This window comes from Hypanus sabinus, chromosome 27 (assembly GCF_030144855.1).
Source record: "Hypanus sabinus isolate sHypSab1 chromosome 27, sHypSab1.hap1, whole genome shotgun sequence".
NCBI classification, from domain to species: Eukaryota; Metazoa; Chordata; class Chondrichthyes; order Myliobatiformes; family Dasyatidae; genus Hypanus; species Hypanus sabinus.
The window spans coordinates 25,854,006-25,872,886 of record NC_082732.1 but is presented as its reverse complement, the minus strand read 5'-3'; the positions used below and the strand labels follow the sequence as shown (position 1 = coordinate 25,872,886).

General features: G+C 43.9%; 1 protein-coding gene across 2 annotated transcripts in view; it reads right to left on the bottom strand.

The window, feature by feature from the left end:
• Positions 1-18,881, bottom strand: part of LOC132382131 (arf-GAP with coiled-coil, ANK repeat and PH domain-containing protein 3-like) — a 365,516-nt gene that overhangs the window by 146,619 nt on the left and 200,016 nt on the right. For both annotated transcript variants that reach the window (XM_059952024.1, XM_059952025.1), the window contains exons 3-4: positions 18,664-18,783; positions 17,677-17,730 (exon numbers count right to left, since the gene is read on the bottom strand). In XM_059952024.1, coding sequence (XP_059808007.1) covers positions 17,677-17,730; positions 18,664-18,783 — 174 coding nt within the window. The remainder of the gene's footprint in view (positions 1-17,676; positions 17,731-18,663; positions 18,784-18,881) is intronic.

Sequence of the window (18,881 nt, the reverse complement as noted above, 5' to 3'; positions counted from 1 at the left end):
GTTGGGTGCTATCTTTCATTGATTCTATTACATAGAAACATAGAAAACAGGTGCAGGAGTAGGCCATTCGGCCCTTTGAGCTTGCACCGCCATTCAGTATGATCATGGCTGATCATCCAACTCAGAACCCTGTACCTGCTTTCTCTCCATACTCCCTGATCCCTTTAGCCACGAGGGCCATATCTAACTTCCTCTTAAATATAGCCAATGAACCGGCCTCAACTGTTTCCTGTGGCAGAGAATTCCACAGATTCACCACTCTCTGTGTGAAGAAGTTTTTCCTCATCTCGGTCCTAAAAGGCTTCCCCTTTATCCTTAAACTGTGACCCCTCGTTCTGGACTTCCCCAAAATTGGGAACAATCTTCCTGCATCTAGCCTGTCCAATCCCTTTAGAATTTTATACGTTTCAATAAGATCCCCCCTCAATCTTCTAATTAATCAATAATCTTACGGTTATTGGATTTATTAAGTAAGTCCACAAGATAATGAATCTCAGGGTTGTATATTGCGCCATATATGTACTTCGATAATGAACTTACTTTGAACTTTGAACTATAGGAAGTTCAAAGGAACTATAGAAAATCCGGCTGAGTGGTGCCACAACAACAACTCTCGCTCGATATCAGCAGAACCAAAGAGCTGCTTATTGACTTTGGAGGAAACCAGAGGTCCATGAGCCAGGTCCTCATCGGGGAATCAGAGATGGAGAAGGTCAGCAACTTTAAATTTACGGTTTCAGTGGACCTGTCCTGGGCCCAGCACGTAAGTGCAGTTATGAAGAAAACCCTGTACTTGCCTTGACAATATTCGGCATTGACAAACTTCTGTACATGTGTGGTGGACAGTATATTGACTGGTAGCATCATGGGCTAGTACAGAAACACCAATGCCTTTGAATGGAAAATCCTACAATAAGTTGTGGATACAGCCCAGTTCGCCATGGGTAAAGCCCTCCCCACCATTGAACACATCTACACAAAAGCAGCATCCATCTTAAAGTGGTCCTATCATCCAGGTCATGCTTTCTTCTCACAGCTGCTATCAAAAAGTAGGTACAGGAGCTTCAGGACTCACACCACCAGGTTCAGGAACAATTAGTACCCTTCAACCATCGTGTTCATGAATCAGAGGAGATCATTTCACTCAACTTCACTCGCCCCATCACTAAACTGTTCTCACAACTAGTGGACTCACTTTCAAGGGCTCTTCATCTCATCTTCTTGATATTTATTTCTTATTTATTTATTAATTATTATTTTTTAGATTTTCTATTTGCACATTGGTTGCTTGTCTGTCCTGTTGGGTGCAGTCTTTCATTGATTCGATTATGGCTCTTGGATTTACTGAGAATGCCCGCAAGAGAACAAACCTCAGGGTTGCACATGGTGCCATTCATGTGCTTTGATAATAAATTTATGTCGAACTTTGAATTGTGTTCACAGGGCACTGAAAGGCTGGTTATCTTGTCGTGACTAACTCGCCTCCTGGTATTACTGAGACCGCAAGCAGGCCAGTAGCAGAACATTCACTCAGTACCTGGATAAGAGCAGCCTCAACAACAAGCCTGATAGTGTCAAGGGCAATGCAGTCTCCATCACTCTGGGTATCCACTCCCTCCACCACTACCGCACCGAGTCTCCAGTGTGCACCATTTACAAAAGGCACTGCAGCAGCATGCCAAGCATTCTTTTACAGCAGCGTGCAAACCTGTCGTGCCTGCTATCCAAAGAGGAAAGGACTTGAAAGGACTTAGCTAAGTCCCTGTCTGGTGCACAATCAATAACTCTCGGAGACGTGAGGCGAGATATAGGCTTTTATTGGCTGGAAGAAAGAACAAGCGGCAAGTGACCACCACATAACATCCTGGAGACTGAGGAAGGGGCTGTGCCTCCAATCGCCTTTATACAGGGGTCTGTGGGAGGAGCCACAGGAGCAGTCAGCAGGGGGGGGGGGGGCGTGTCCAGACAGATATATGTAGTTCACCACACTGTCTGCAGATCCCTCCAAGGCAAAGACTGTTGTCTCTTCATTGCTACTGGAGCTGCCTACAACCCAGTAAGACCAGAATGCATTCATCACAAGGTTGAAGATGAAAGCAAACCAGCGCCTTAGGCAATTACTGTTGGGCATTGGATGCAGGCTTTGCCAGCCACACCAGAGCCCCATGAGTGGTTCTGCACTCGATACTGGGGCTCGATGGGTTAAGCAAACAGTTGTAAACCAGTGATTCACATATTGGTGGGATCTGTGCAGATCAGGGCATCGCACAATTCAGCCAACAGAACAATGAAAGGGACCAGCAGTAAACATACCAAATTAATTTGATACAGGGATGCAGCGAGCCACAGGGCCTCTGAGTAAGTTTCCAGGTGCCCGCTGAGATAAAAGAAACAATTCACCCGCTTACAGTGCAACGCTGCTGCCAAAATTCCAACAGACCGCCAGTGTTTCAGTCAAAATTCTCATCGGGCAAGCTAATCCTACACTGCATCCAGTCACTTCAACCGCCACTGCTTTCCGATGAACCCACCTGAATTAACAGCATTGAAGAGCTGTGTTTTACTGGGCTGAATCTTGCTGATAGAATTCAGCTCCGTGAGTCCAGCATGTGCCAAGTGCCTGATGCCAGCCAACACGTCCTCCATTTCACATCAGATTCAGATTAATTTTATTTATCAAAAATGTGCATGAAAACATACAGTGAAATGCGTTGTTTACGTTAACAACCAATGAAACTTAAGGACATGCTGGGGGCAGTCCACAAGCATCACTGCACATCCTGGCGCCAGTATAGCATGCCCACAATGTTTGGCAGAACAACCCAAAACACAACAAGCAACAAAGTAACAACAGCAAAAACAATCCCTGTTTCTCCCTCCTACCCACGCACTTGCACATATACAGTCATCCAACCTCATGGATTCACAACTTGCAGACACTGGGTTTCTATTTCCCCAGTTGATTCACATACTCAACGTTCCAGCAATCGGGCCTCAATATCTGGACTTGGAATTAATCTTCAGGCTTCGTTCAGTACTGACCCCAGGAATCACCAATGACAATAACTGAGGACCCCAAACTCCAAGCCTTGAGCTCCAGACTCTCTGATAACCAGCACCATTAACACCTTTTGGTTTTTACATTATGTTTTGTAACCCGTTCTTTTTTGGTGTGGGGGTTTGGGGGTCGATGTTCTTGTTGCATTTTTATTATTGGTTGGTGCAGGGGTGGGGATTTGGGGCCAGTGTTCTTGTTGCATTTTGTGCAGTGGGGGCGGCAGTAAATAATTGTGTAGCTGCTCTTATATTTGTGTGTGTGGGGGGTGGATTTGCAGTTCCTCTTTGAACTGACTTCCGTGGTTTTCTTTGTTTCATGGCTATCTGGAGAAGAAGAATCTCAGAGATGTGTACTGCATACCTATTCTGATAGTAATTGGCCCTTTGAACTTTGAGCTGCTGACTCGGTGATGACAAGACCCTGAACACTAGGCATAAAATTATGGTCACGCCAATTGCATACATTGGGGCAGGGGTGATAGGTCCTCGTGCTTCATGTCCACATATCTGCTCTCATCCTCGCTAGTCTGGCCTCAGATGTCCTTTGTTACCTGTCCATGTTTCCATGTTACTGGCCTCCATTTTAACTTCGTGCCTGGCTGGCACTGAGCTGTCGGACTCCATTGGAGGGAAGTCTGGTCTTGCTGGGATTCCCCATCAGTGTACTAGGGAATCCACCTCCCCAATCCACACCAGGGGCATGCAGGAGTGAACCTCTGCACAGTGCCAGCCAAGGTCCACTGCACGTGGCTCTCCTGTGGGGAGTCTTTGGGCTTGGCCATCCCCATCTGCCCAGGGTACTGATGATGGGTGAATCATAGGCATTGGACCAGGCCAAGAACGGTCTGGCTCTGCCTGTCTCTTCAACCACTGACAACATTTTCATTACTTTATTTTTTTCCCTTTTCATGGTATTAGCCAATTGACACAATAACATTGCCAGCTCTGGCTTAGTACTAACTGCCTTGTCTTAAAGTCAGGAGATTACAGGATCAAGTCCCAATTCAAAGATTTTAGCACATAATCCAGGCAAACACTTTACCATCACTGAAGGTGACTTTGAGATGAAATACAACACTGATATCTCACCTTGTCTCTCAAGTTGACAAACAGTACTGTGTAAAAGTCTCCGGCTCATGAATACGTATAGGGTGCCTGTGGCTTTTGCACAGTACAATATTTGTCAGCGCGGAGCGGAGAGTGAGTTTGTAAATCTGGTGGGAGCAAAGGATGTTGGGAATGGCAAGAACGGAATGCCACAGGAAGGGTGTGGGCCACATAGCAGAGAAGGAGTGCCGGGGTCAGCAGTTTTAGACATGCCCGGCCCTGAGACTCCAGGTGAGGTCATTTGATTCCACACAATCGGTTTATTGATCATTACAGAATGCCTCTCTGGGACTTCCCACTCCCTCCCCTCTTCCTTCCCCTTTTCCTAACCGTGATTTCCCCCTCTACCTGACCCCTTCCCGTTCTCAGTCCACAATAGAGAACCGTATTGGATTCAGGTTTATCAGCTCTCACAGATGACATGAAATTTGATTTTTTTTGGCAGCACAGTACAGTGCAATACATAAAATTACTACAGTATTGTGGAAAGTCCTAGCCCAGTCCTGTAAAACATCCCACAGCTTTATTGTACAAAGCGTAGAGGCTTAAGGCCAACTTATACTTCTGCGTCGAACCAGCAGCACTCACATCTATGGTGATGAAATGCTTTAAGAGGTTGGTTATGGCTAGAATCAACTTCTCTCTCAGAAAGGACATGAACTCACAGCAACTTGCCTATTGCCACAATAGATCTACAGCAGACTCAGTCTCAATGGCTCTCCACGTGGCCTTGGCTCACCTGGACAATACAAATAACAATGCCAGGATGCCGTTTGTTGACAATAGCTCAGTGTTTAACACCATCATTCCTACAGTCCTGATCGGAAAACTACGGAACCTGGGCCTCTCTACCTCCCTCTGCAACTGGATCCTTGACCTCCTAATCGGAAGACCACAATCTGTGTGGATTGGTGATAATACCTCCACGTCGCTGACAATCAACACTGGCACTCCACAGGGTTGTGTGCTTAGCCCAATGCTCTGCTCTCTAAACACCCACATCTGTGTGGCTGGGCACAGCTCAAATGCCATCTTTAAATTTGCTGATGATACAGCCATTGTTGGCAGAATTTCAGATGGTGACGAAAAGTCGTACAGGAGCCTTTAGGAAAGCTGGGTGCGTGGTGTCGTAGCAACAACCTTGCACCCTATGTCAGCAAGACTAAAGAGCTGATCGTGGACTAAAGGGTAAGACAAGGGAACACAAACCAATCCTCACAGAGAGATCAGAAATGGAGGTAATTTCAAGTTTCTGGGTGTCAACATCTCTGAGGACCTAACCTGGACACAACACATTGATGAGGCTATAAAGAAGGCAAGACAGTGGCTATATTTTATTTGGAGTTTGATGAGATTTGGTTTGTCAATTAAAACACTCGAAAACTTCTACAAATATACCAGGGAGAGCATTCTGACTGGCTACATCACCGTCTGATCGTGGGGGGGGGGGGGGGTGCACTGCACAACATCAAAGTAAAGTTGCATTAATCAGCTCCATCATGCGTGCCCCAGTCTACATAGTATCCAAGACATCTGTAAAGAGTGGTGCCTTAGGAAGGCAGCATCCATCATTAAGGACTCCCACCACCCAGGACATGCCCTCTTCTCATTGTTACCATCGCGACTGAAGTACAGAAGCCTGAAGACACACACTCAAAAACTCAGGAACAGCTTCTTCCCCTCTGCCATCCGATTTCTGAATGGACATCAAATCCATTAACACTACCTCACCACTTTTTTATTTCTGCTTTTGCACTACTTATTTAATTTAGCAATTTAATAAATATACCTACTGTAATTCACAGTTTTATCATGTATTGCATTGTACTGCTGCTGCAAAGTCAACAAATTTCATGACATATGCCGCTGATATTAAACCTGATTTTGAGAGGTGAGAGTGCCAGGGCTGCACAGTGCTTTATGTGTGTGAAAGCAAGCAGAAGATCTGAATAATGCAGAGACAGTAACTAAATGGTAACTAAAACTCAAGCGGGGTAATCTTGATGTAACTTTATCAATGGAAGTTTAAGTCAGAGTGGTAATGGCACTGTGGCAGCTCACTTTGAGCTTAAGCATGTGAGAGTGCCGAGTTAGGCCGCTACATAGAAGCCCAACTCCAGAGCAGCATAGACCGAGCGCCTCAGTCACAGGTATGGAGAAGACAGGCCCACACTACCCATCCCACAATGACGACACTGGACAATCCTGGTGTAATACGGGGAAGGAGTTCTTGGAAAACGTTGCTGACTGTTTCCGACTTCAGTCTGCTGAGACGAGAGGCAGCGGTAGACCGGTACCCCCCTGCATCCCGGCACTCTCCAGTGGATAACTTGAGGCTGTCACCATCGGCCTGCCCACGCCTTGCATGGTGACCGGTGGCTTGTGATGTCCCAGGAGATCAGCAGTTTCTGAGATACTTAAACCTCCCTGTCGGGCACCATTAATCATTCCATGGTCAAAATCACTTAGATCATATTTTAGTTCCCATTCTGATGCTTGGTCTGAACAGCAATGGGACCTCTTGACCATTTCTGCATTTATGAGCTGAGTTGTTGCCACGTGATTGGCTGATTAAATTTGCATTAATGAGCAGGTGTACAAGTGTATCTGATAACGTGACCGAAGAGTACAGGCTCCTTTCAAATTGAAGAATCTGAGCGTTAGGGGTTTCTCCACTAGCCAGAACAGGAGCTACAAAAGGCTGCTGCTTGTTTGTACAGCAGGCTAGACTCGGTGGTCAGCTAGCCCATCGCTGGTTAGTAACATCATCCCTGGTAATATACCAGGTCTGATGATGTAGGCACTGACGTTCAAACATGCCCTGATGCCTCATCTGTTATTAGTGGTAATTTGGAATGAATGCACTATGCGTGGCAGTGACCACAGTTTATACACAAAACTTTGATCTGAATATAAAGTGAGAGCAGAGGTGGATCATTAAATTACTGAGGAGGATAATCCATTGAGTCTCTACTGAACATCCAACAGTCCTATCCTCACTTGGGGCAAAATTAGCTGCAGTTTTCCTTATTTATTATTTACTGAGATACAATAATTCCTTTCGAGCCGCCTCCACCCCACCCCCCCCAATTTAACCCTAGCCTAATCACGGGATAATTTACAACGAGCAATTAACCTTCTAACCTGCACGTCTTTGGACTCTGGGAGGAAACCCACACATTCCACAAGGAGGACACGTAGACTCCTTAACCCCGAGCTGTAACAGGGTTGTGCTAACTGCTAGCTAACAGTGGCTTACATGTAACATTAACATCTTGGGATTAACTACCAGTGATACATGAGGACCACAACGGGACACAATCAGTGACAGTCTATTGACATTATGCTTAATAAGCTCTATCTCTACATTAAGTAAGACAATGTACTGCAACGTTTCAACAAACGACATTGCCACTCCAACCAAAATAAACAAGAGAAAATCTAAGTACTATAAAGGTATGCCCTTTCAGCCTAAGAGATATGCTGATACTGTATCACGTCAAATTACTGAATGTCAGCAATTGCTCTGTAGAAGACTGAAGAGTGATATCATTAAAGAACAAATAATCCATGTTGGAAACCTGTTCAAAACATCCAAAATGTTAGAATTGGGACAAGGGAAGATACTGAATGACTGAAAATAACAAAGATACATGAAAGAGAACGTGATGGAAGTACTGTAACGAGCCAGGAACTAGAAGCTGGTTGACAGAGACCTGTTGTAATGACTACAAATCACTTTAAGATCCTAGACAGTTACAAGCTACTTCTTGCAACCTTGTGCAGGAATGCAAGGTGGTCTGGGAGAATCTTTGCAAACTGGAACACAGAATCCAAGTGTGGGGAAGCGTTTTCTTTCTTTCCAGCGGAATAGAAGTTGTTGTGTTGAAACTGGTGACAAATGTGCAAGTAGATGGGACATTGCTTTCAAAATGGCTGAAATTTAATCTACCCACCTGACATCAAAATAAGATCTGCTGGTGCAAGTGAGGGGGGGGGGGAGGGGGAGGGTCGATGCTTCAGCTGATTGGTTGTGTGTGGGGAGGTGGTGTGGGACTTTGGGGTTCTCATATTACTATCATTTATGTTTTATGGTTTCTTGTCCCGTGGATTTCTCTGTGAAGAGTAAGAATTTCAGGTTGTACACTGTATACATTCTCTGATATTAAGTTTGAACTATTTGAATCATTTAAAATGGATCCTCCAAATGTGAAGCAGTAATTATTTGATTAATCTGACAGAAAAGAAGATGGGAACATAGGTACAGGGGCAAACCATTTAGCATTTCAATCCTGATATGCCACTGGATGAGATCATAGCCGAATAGTAACCTTTAAATCATATCACTTAATACCTTAAAGGAAGTCTCACTCTGAGATATGGCTCTCAAGACACGTTTAAATCTTAAACACAAGGTGGTCTGTAGATGCAGGAAATCCAAAGCAAAACACACAAAATGATGGAAGAAGGCAGGAGGCCAGGCAGCATCTATGGATGTGAATAAACAGTCGATGTTTCGGGCCGAGACCCTTTTGCAGGACTGAGAAGGAAGGATTTTATTTTGTTTGAACTGAATTTTGATTCTGTAAGCACATAGAAACATAGAAAAACTACGGCACAATACAGGCCCTTTGGCCCACAAAGTTGTGCCGAACATGTCCTTACCTTAGAAATTACTAGGCTTATACATAGCCCTCTATTTTTCCAAGCTCCATGTATCTATCCAAAAGTCTTTTAAAAGACCCTATCGTATCCACCTCATAGTTACTATATTTTCACGTACGTTTCACAAGTGTCATTTCAAGGCCCTAAGCTTTGATTTTATGACAGGTGGGGGGGAGGAGGAGATATCAGGAACCTGTTTTGACCCCAGGGAACATCCCTGAGTCAGATTTGGTTAAGGATACCAAATGAGGTCTCACAATGCAACCACTCCAAAGATTAAGAACTTGCTGTTTCAGGGGTGGAATCAGAGGCGTTAACACTTCCATTCCATTAAACAGAAGCACATTTTTGTTAGGCGAATCAAACTATAGCTCACCTCTGTGCTAAACCGCGGCTATGCCCTCTCTCATAGGTGGCTCTGAAGGGCAACGTGTCGTGGCTTAGAGAAAGGCAGAATATTGTCCCTGAGCCTGTGTTTAATTTACAGCACATCTCTCTATGACTTGCTTGGGAACATTAAGAGCCATCATCATGTCCTGATCCAAAAAAAATACAAAATAGCATAAGTAAGAATGAAAAACACAATACAGAAAAAAACGACTCTAAAATAACCACTATCCTTTATCAATCACATTCTGCAAATTCTCCTCTTCTTACCTGCCTATCATCTCTCTCCGATGCTCCTCCCCTTCCCTTAGCTCCATGGTCTTCTACACTCTCCTATCAGATTCCCCCTTTCTCCAGCCCTGTATCTCCTTCACCAATCAGCTTCCCAGCTCCTTACTTCACCTTCCCCCCTCCCAGTTTCACCTGTCACCTCCCACCTTGTACTTCTTCCTCTCTTCCCCACACCTCCTTATTCTGACTTCTCCCCTTCCTTTCCAGTCCTGAAGAAGGGTCTCGGCCCAAAACGTTGACTGTTCACTCTTTTCCATAGATGCTGCCTGGGTTCCTCCAGCATTGTGAGTGTGTGTGTGTGTGTGTGTGTGTGTGTGTGTGTGTGTGTGTGTGTGTGTGTGTGTGTGTGTGTGTGTGTGTGTGTGTGTGTTGCTTTGGATTTCCCACATCTGCAGATTTGTGACATTCTGCAAATTGTTCTGTTTGTGCAGAGTTGGAATATTTAGCGGTAAAGCTGAGCTCTTGTTTACATGCGAGGGATGTGCTAAATTAAATGTTTATTCAGAGGAACAAAGGGATGTGTAAATTATGCAGCTACCAAATTGAAGTGTAAGACTCCAGCAGGTAATCATCATCATCACTATGTGCTGTGTGGCATGATGTAATCAATTACTGTCTTCCATGCGTCTTCCATCTGAGAAGTTTTAATAAACTCTTTAAACCTTTTGCCTGTCCATCTCTTGATGTGACTCATTAGTGTTATACACTGTCGACCGCAACTTTTTCTTCCAACGATTTTTTTTCCATCCCTGAAAGATGTTTGAGCTTCCCTTTCCTCAATATGTCCCAGAAATTCCAGCTGCCGTGTGCTGATTGCGATATCAGCTCTCTTCTTATTGCATCTTTTCACAACACTCCCTCCTTCGTTAACCTGTCATTCCACGATATTTTCATCATTCTTCTCCAAAACCACATTTCTGCAGCTTCAAGTCTTCCCTCACTTTGTTCTGACATACGATTTGCTTCCGTGGGTTAGTGTGGAATGAACGTAGCTCTGCAGGACTCTGAGCAGGTGACAAATGAAAGAAAATCTCCACCTGTTTGACTTTAAAATGATCCTTTTGCATCTCTGAAGAACCTATGGAAACAATTTCTGTCATCCTTCATGGGGCATTGAGAAGATCCTGTTATTAAATCCATGGTCAGAGACAGATTAAGATCTCTGGTGTTAATCATGTTGTAAAGCAATCAGATAAAGGAAGGGTCAGGCTCTAATGGGATCCCCCCACCAACATCCCCAAACACTCAGTATCTATTTTTCACAGGAGCGCTGCGTATGCAGGGCCCTTAGTATTATTAAGGAACCCAACCATCCATCCAGCACCCTCTTTGACCTTCTTCCATCAGGCAGGAGACTCTGATGCGTAAAAACAAGAACGGTTAGAATGGGAAACAGTCCTAAAGTGTCACTAGTTAATCTGTTCCATACCTTACAATATTTAATTTATGCACTTCAGTTCATCAGTATGCATGATTCACCTGTAGGTTTATCCTTACCTTCATAAGTTAGCGTGTGTTATGTGTACTACTCTGCTTTGTATCCTGCTTTGGAACAACATTGTCTCTTTCCTACATACATTATATGATTATATACAGGTATATAGTTAAGTAACAATAAACTTGACCTCATGTATGAGCTCTGGTAATCTACAGAGGACTTGATCTCAGACGCCAGCAATGTAGAGGATAAAAAGCAGAACATCAATAAAAACCTTAACAAACCATTCAGCTGTTTAGTGCATTTCCAAAAGAGCTATGTTTTCGTTTAGCTACTGCCCATGTACTTCTTTCCTAAAGAACAAACTTGTGTTATTGCAAGGGCCCCTGAGCACTTCTCCAATGTTTCACCTGGATGGCCATTCTTTTTGAGCATAGGACGCTAGTATTTAGGAGGTCTGGTGCAGCCAGTGATTCTGGTCACATCTGAACTCCTGTTCAGAATTTAAACAGGAAGCAGTTGTTTTTTTAAATCTTCGGACCACAGAATGTTTGACATTCCCAAAATAATGCAGCAAACTCTGGTTAGTTACACAATACCTTCAAAGAGCTTTAGTAAATAGGAAAGAAACATGTTCAAAGTTACTTTATTGTCGAAGTAGGTACAGCATATGTTATCATATGCAACCCTCCAATTCATAGTCTGGCAAGTATTTACAGGAAAATATAATGCAGTACAACTGAATCTATGAAAACCCATTCATAAACAAAGACTGACAGACAACCAATGTGTAAAAGAAGACAAACTGCACAAAAAAGAAACAATACTGAGAATGTGAGTTGTAAAGAGTCCTTGAAAGTGAGTCTGTAGGTCATAGAGTCATTTCAGAGTTGTGGTAAGCAAAGTAATCATGTCAGTTCAGGAGCCTGATGGTTGAAGGTTTCCTGAAGCTGGAGGTGTGAGACCTAAGGCTGCTGTACCCCCCCCGCCTGATAGTAGTGGTGAGAAGAGAGCATATTGCTTCAAGGGTATTAATTTGTTCAGTCGTTCCAGGAGAAAAAAATGGGCACAAGATTCCTTGGAGAACTGTGAATCAACACTTCATTGAAAATGATTGCATTCAAATTTGTTTTTTGTTCTGGCGAGAAATTGGTTAAAGTGTGGATAAACGCTGCACCAAATCCTATCCATTCCTGGAGTGTTTTACGGGGCAATTGTGCCTCTGCTTGCAGCATGTTTATTTTGACCTGGACACACAATCAAGCCCAACTGACTGAAGTTGTGCACTGTTTGATGTCTTCCAGTGGATTTTCAGGACACCCAGAATCAACGCACTGGAAGAAGCCGTGAACTTCTCCTGATGTCATGCCTGACATTCATTGTCCAGATAAAATGACTAAGAAGTAAATTGCCTGTGAATTATTTCACAGCTATTTGTAATAGGTAGCTCTTTCCAGTTTGACTGTCAATATTCCCACGTTACAAGAGTGACCAAACTTTGGTTTCCAAAACATGTTCAGACCTTCTGAGACCACGAAAGTCTCTAGGGCCAATTGTTTAGTTTACAAAGGAAATGATGGAAAGATAAATAATGATTTTTGTGTGTGTGTGTGTGTGTGTGTGTTGTAAATAGAATGGCCCTCTTGCCTGCTGTGTGGGTAGGAGTCTTGAAGAGGGAGAGGGATTAAGAGGTAGCCTCTTCCCATGACAGGTGAACATCAGGGTTTGTTGCGAGCTGCCCCAAGTTAAGGAGACACGCTCTTGCTGATCTGGGTAGGATCCCACACCACCCGACTGCCTTGGGTAAAGCACCTGAGCAGCAGGGCCAACTCGCACAAAGGAAAGCCATGTGAAACTTTAAGAGGGAAGACCCAACTGTAATGCCAATACCAGGTCTGGTTTAAAAATGAGTTTTCACGGTGAACATTACAAACTCAACTTCCCTGTAAAGGTCGGGTTTCATCTTTCTGTTTAAACAGAGTAAGTAATTATATTTATATTTAGACTTGTCATGCAAGCCTAAATTGAAATGTGACCTGTAAGCCGGGCATGGATGAGTTGAATTCCTAAACTCAGCGTTTATTTTGTTATAGTTTTTTTCTCGCCCACTTCCTGCTGCTCCAGGTCCTTCTCCGACACTGCGTGAATGCCTCACTTGTGGCCTCGTTATCAGGTCCTCGGGCTGACATCACTCTTGGAGGCCCAGTGGCAAATGAAGCAGGAAGTCAAACTGCTCCATGTCAATGAATCACGGTGTGACACCAATCAGCATTGACTGGGAACTCAGCAGGGCAGGGTCATGTGGCACAGCATTGTTATTTGTCTAGCAATCCAGAGGTCTGACCCAATGATCTGGAGGCACTCGTTCAAATCCCATCAGGGAAACTGGACATTTTAATTGAAGTTCATTCTGGTGTGTGAAGAAACAACTACCCTCATTGATGGAGGTTGTGAAACTGCCTTACACAGTTTATTAATTACCTGTAAGGAAGGAAATTTGGAGTCCTTAACCAATGCGTATTACTCACTGTGACATATAAGGAGACCTTATATGTTGTGTTATTCTTAAATTGTAACTTATACATGTTTATTCCCATCCATATTAGCTACCTGACTTGCTGATATCCTTCATTGTTTTGTGTGTCCTGCTCAAGATTTCCAGCATCTGTAGAATCTCTTGTGGTTATGTAAGGCAGCCATTCTGCCCATCCTACCTGTTCTGGTTCCCGCCAGTTTCATTTTCACTCCCACTGTCCATCTGGGACATTTATCAAGAGCGCTGTGCACGTAGAGCTCTTAGTATTATTAAAGATCCCACCCACCCATCCACCCAGCATCCTCTTTGACTTTCTACCATCAGGCAGGAGACTCCGATGCATAAAAGCAGGAACGGTTAGGATGAGAAACAGTTTCTTCTCCCAGACCATTAGGCTTCTGAATTCCCGGCCACATTGCACTCAGAATATCACTAGTTAATCTGTTATGTACCTGACAATACTTAATGTATGCATTTAACTTTGCTTATTTCATCTGTAGATTTTATCCTTACTTTCCAAAGTTATCGTGTGTTACATTTGTGTTATGTTTACCACTGTGCTTTACACACTGGTTCAAAGAAACATCTCATCTGACAATATGCATGTACATAGTGAAATGACAATAAACTTGACTTGACTTCCTGCTTCTCTAATGCTGAAACAACTTATTCTCTTTCACGTGCCCAGCAACACCTCCCCACCCCTTCCACTTTGAAGTCCTTAGGCACTAACCTGCACTAGAGGGGTAACTGACTTTGTCTGGGACGTGGGAGTAAATGGACAAAGCCACCCAGCCACAGGGGACACATGCTCTACCCACATGGCAAGTGAGATCAGTTCTGAACCCGGGTTACCGGAGACCGCAGGTAGAACTGCAAACTGCTACACCAAAGAGCCTTGTGGCTCCAGACTCTCACCGCGTGATTGACACTTCATCGTTCTCTGAAACAGCCTGACAGGGTAGCTCAGCTCAAGGGTTATTATGGTGGGCAATAAACTTGACCATATCCTACAAATGAATACAAAGACACTCTAAAGCTTGCAGTTCTGAAATAAAAAAACACATTCGTAGACCGCAGGAGCCTCAGGTCCCTCAACACCAGGTTCAGGAACAGTTATTACCAGGCTCCCGAACCAGCATGGGTAACTTCACTCACCCCAGCACTGAAGGATTCCACACTTCTGGGGCTCACTTTCAAGGACTCTAGAACGCATGTTCTCAGTTTTAAAAAAAATCTATCTATCTGTCTTTCTATCTATCTATGTTTTTGCACAGTTTGTCTTCTTTTGCACATGAGCTATTAGTCAGTTTTTATCTGTGTTCAGTTTCTCCCATTGATTCTATTGTACTTCTTCGCTCTACTGTGAATGCCTGCAAGAAAATGAAGCTCAGGGTAGTATATGGTGACACATACTTTAGTCTTCCTAGAGGATCTCAACCTTGTCTTTGGGTTTGGAGGCTTGCGTGCCTCAATGACCTGGAGAGCTATGTTGGCTGGAGTCAGGGCTTTATTCTTTACCTCTTGGTCGGGTCACCCATGCCAAACAGGTCAAAGGGCAGAGGCCAGAATAAGAGTGGTCCACTGGTCCTCCAGGCTTGGTGGTTCAGCTAACAACCCTGACCGGTAAAACAAAATTGTTACGGAAACAGCAATGAAGAATCCTTCTACGGTCTGACTCTGATGGTATTCCTGAGTCTCTAACGGGGTCTTGCATGACTGACAGTAGTGAAAACCGAGGGGAAGCTACTGACATGATGAAGGAAGCCCTGACCACCGCCAGAGATGGAGAACCTTCATTGCTGCCCGAAATGCCAGTGGTGTAAGGAACAGAAAGTAACTTCAATTGCACTTCTTAGTAACTTATTATTGCACTTCAATAATAATTTTACTTTGAACTTCGAACTTCATTCAGATGTCGCTCAAGAATTTATATTATTAGAGTCATAGAGAGGGACAGAACAGAAACAAGCCCTTCGTCCCATCTAGTCCATGCTGAAACCATTTAAACTGCCTACTCCGATAAGCCCTCCAAAGCCCTCCATATCCCTACCGTCCACATACCTATCCAAACATCTCTTAAAAGTTGAAATCAAACTCACATGCTCAAATTGTGCTGGCAGCTTCATTCCACACTCTCATGACGTTCTGAGTGAAGAAGCTTTCCCTCATGTTCCCCTTAAAACATTTCACCTTTCACCCTTAACCCATGACCTCTGGCTATAGTCCCACCCAACCTCAGTGGAAAAAGCCTGCTTGCATTTAACCTATCTATCCCCCTCATAATTTTTATACCTCTATCACATTTCCTCTCAAACTTCTACATTCAAAAGAATACAGTTCATACCTACTCAATCTTTCTGTATAACTCAGGCTCTCTGGACCCAGCAACATCCTTATAGATTTTCTCTGTACTCCTTCATCCTTGTTTACATCTTTCCTGCAGGTAGGTGACCATAACTGTGTACAATACTCCAAATTGGGCTTCACCAATACAACTTCAACACAACATCCCATCTCCTGGAATCTTATATTACTTTAAATTACTTAAGGTAATTAATGCTAAATGCCTCTTGTACGGCCCTGGGGAAAATGAGGCAAGTCCACCACATTGCAGGACATCACCAAGCAAAGAGGGGGAGAGGCTGAGGGCCAATGTAACCGAAACTGAGTTTGGGATTTAGAGGTTCATAAATTGTTGGAGGTACTGCAATGTTATATAGTCTCAGGGAGGAAAGAGTTAAGAGCAGGGGGAAATGAGGCACAACACAATGAACCTAAAATAAGCTGCCCATTTTAGCTTGAGTCCATCGATGTGCCATAAACCATCTTCAACATCAAGGTCATGATATCCACACTCCAAAGTTTCAAACTTTCCTTGCAAAGCCTCAGAGTATCTGTTTACTTCCACGGAATAAAGCCAGCCTGTCACCATCTTTCTTGCCACTCAAGGGGCTGCTGTCTGAGGGTCGTTTTCAAAACAGACAGAAGACTCTGGGAACTTTAAAAGATCAGTAAGTGCTGGGAACACCCAGCAAGTCAAGTAGCAAACTGATTCCACAAATACTAGCTAACCTACGGAACACTTCCAGCATTTTCTATTTATAGGCCAGCAGAGATTTCTTGTCTGAATTGCTGACAAATCACGTATTTCTCTCCTGTGAACAATATCTCAGGAGCCTCTGAGATGAAAGAGCAATAGTTACGGCTGTCTATAGTTGCTGGTTGGGATGGGGCCAATTCTAATGTAAGTTACCAACATCATATGATGTTTTGATTCCATCACTCAGGCAAGATACTGCGGAAAACAATCTTCACTGGATTAAAAAATAGCAAAATTGAAGATTCCTTGCAGATTCTTATGACATTGTGGCAATGGGCTTCCAAACACCAGCAAAGCTACAGGAAGAGTACATTAGCTGAGCCTTTGAATATATTAAGTATTACCTGCTGATAGATACATCACTTCCACAAAGTTTGGGCAGCGTGGTAAAACAACACAAAACAACTGTGTGTGTTAAATGGTATCCTCTTCCCACTTAATCTCCACTTAATGTACTGGCACAGGATTCAATTGTGCCAGCCATGACCTGAGGTAAAATTCTTGGCCCAAGTCCGAAAGTTACCAGTTCAAGCCTTGACTGAAGCACTTGAGCGCATCAACTAAACTAACGGTATTGGCAGAAGGAGAGTTTGAGTGCTTCAACTGTGTCGGGATTGGTCTGGCAGTATGATGGAAATTGAGTTTTCTTCTAGATCAGCATCAATGAAGAGTTGGAAAGACAGAGGAATTAAAGTCATACCAAGTTTGAAAGTTGGGGCCATTAATGGTGACGTGTGCAAGTCTCCATCCTTCAGCGAGCCACATTCGGTATTTGAGGAGGAAAATAATTTAATCCATTTGTTAAAAGTATGTGACATGTTTTCATAGATGATCCTGGTTGCTGGGAATTTCTTGAGGTTTGGCTGGCTGGACCGATACTTACTGGAAACCTCATGCTGAGCATGCTTTGTGCTTACACTGATCAAACTGGAGTGCTGTTGATGAGTGCTTATAGATCCATACACACAAACCGAGACGGGACACCACACAATTCCACAACACAACCCCAGTGATTTTGAAGTTGCTTTTAACTACAATCCTTTAGACTTACGAATGACAGCAGTCAGAAGATGAAAGAAGCCAACACCTTACCATGTGGTAGTTTATCATTTCCTGTAAGCTCTCTCCGAACTTCTGGAGGCATTCCTAAAGGAACCAAGATAGAAATGTCAGAGATTGAAAATGTTAAATATTAAATACAGCAGATGCTGGAAATCTAAAGCAACACACACAACGTGCTGGAGGAACTCAGCAAGACAGGCAACATCTATGGAAGTGAACAAACAGCTGATGTTTCATGCTGAGACTCTTCTTCAGGACTGGAAAGGAAAGGGGAAGATGGCAGAATAAAAATATGAGGGGAGGGGAAGAGGAAGGTTATAGGTGAAGGCACGTGGGTGGGAAAGGTAAAGCGCTGGAGATGAAGGAGTCTGAGACGAGAGTGGGATATAGGAGAAAGGGAAAGAGGAGGGGCACCAGGGGGAGGTGATAGGCAGCGGAGAAGAGGTAAGAGGCCAGAATGGGGAATGGACGAAGAGGGGAAGGGAATTTCTTTTTTACCAGAAGGAGAAATCGATATTCATGCCATCAGGTTGGAGGCTACCCAGACGGAATATAAGGTGCTGCTCCTCCATTGTGAGGGTGGTCTTATCATGGGACGAGAGGAGGCCATGAACCAACATGTCAGAATGGGAATGGGAATGGGAATTAAAATGTTGGGCTGTTTCTGGTGGAATGGAGCAGAGGTGCTCAATGGGTCTAGACTCGCATGAGAAAATGACTGCTGGCTTTACCAAAACAATCATTCTGAACAGGTATCAACAGCATTCAACAATGTTCTATAATCTCATTCTCACCCCCTTGATGCCTGTGACTGAGCCCACCATTCAACCTCTGTAACAGCCATCCATCCCACCTTCACCATCAATCGAACCCAGTGCCTCACAGTCCGAATCCCACCTCTGAAGAAGCCCAGTGCCTCCACTGTCCCATCCCTTCATCTGAAGGTCTCACCCATCTCCCCCGTTTCAGGAGCGATACTGGTGAATAACCCGAACGGTTAACAAACTCCTTTCTTACCGATATCATCTCATCTTTTCTGCACTGTTGGGAAAGGTCTCGGATGCCATTGACGAAGTGCTTGTTGGCTGTAGTGTACGCTCTTCCTGCTTCAATCATCCCACTGCACAGCTTCACCAGCTACAGGAGATCACAAAACAAGTGTCACTCATCTGTTTACTGGCAGTCGATGTTGCACAAGAAAGTATCCAATGACACTATCTTTGTTCACAGTGTTA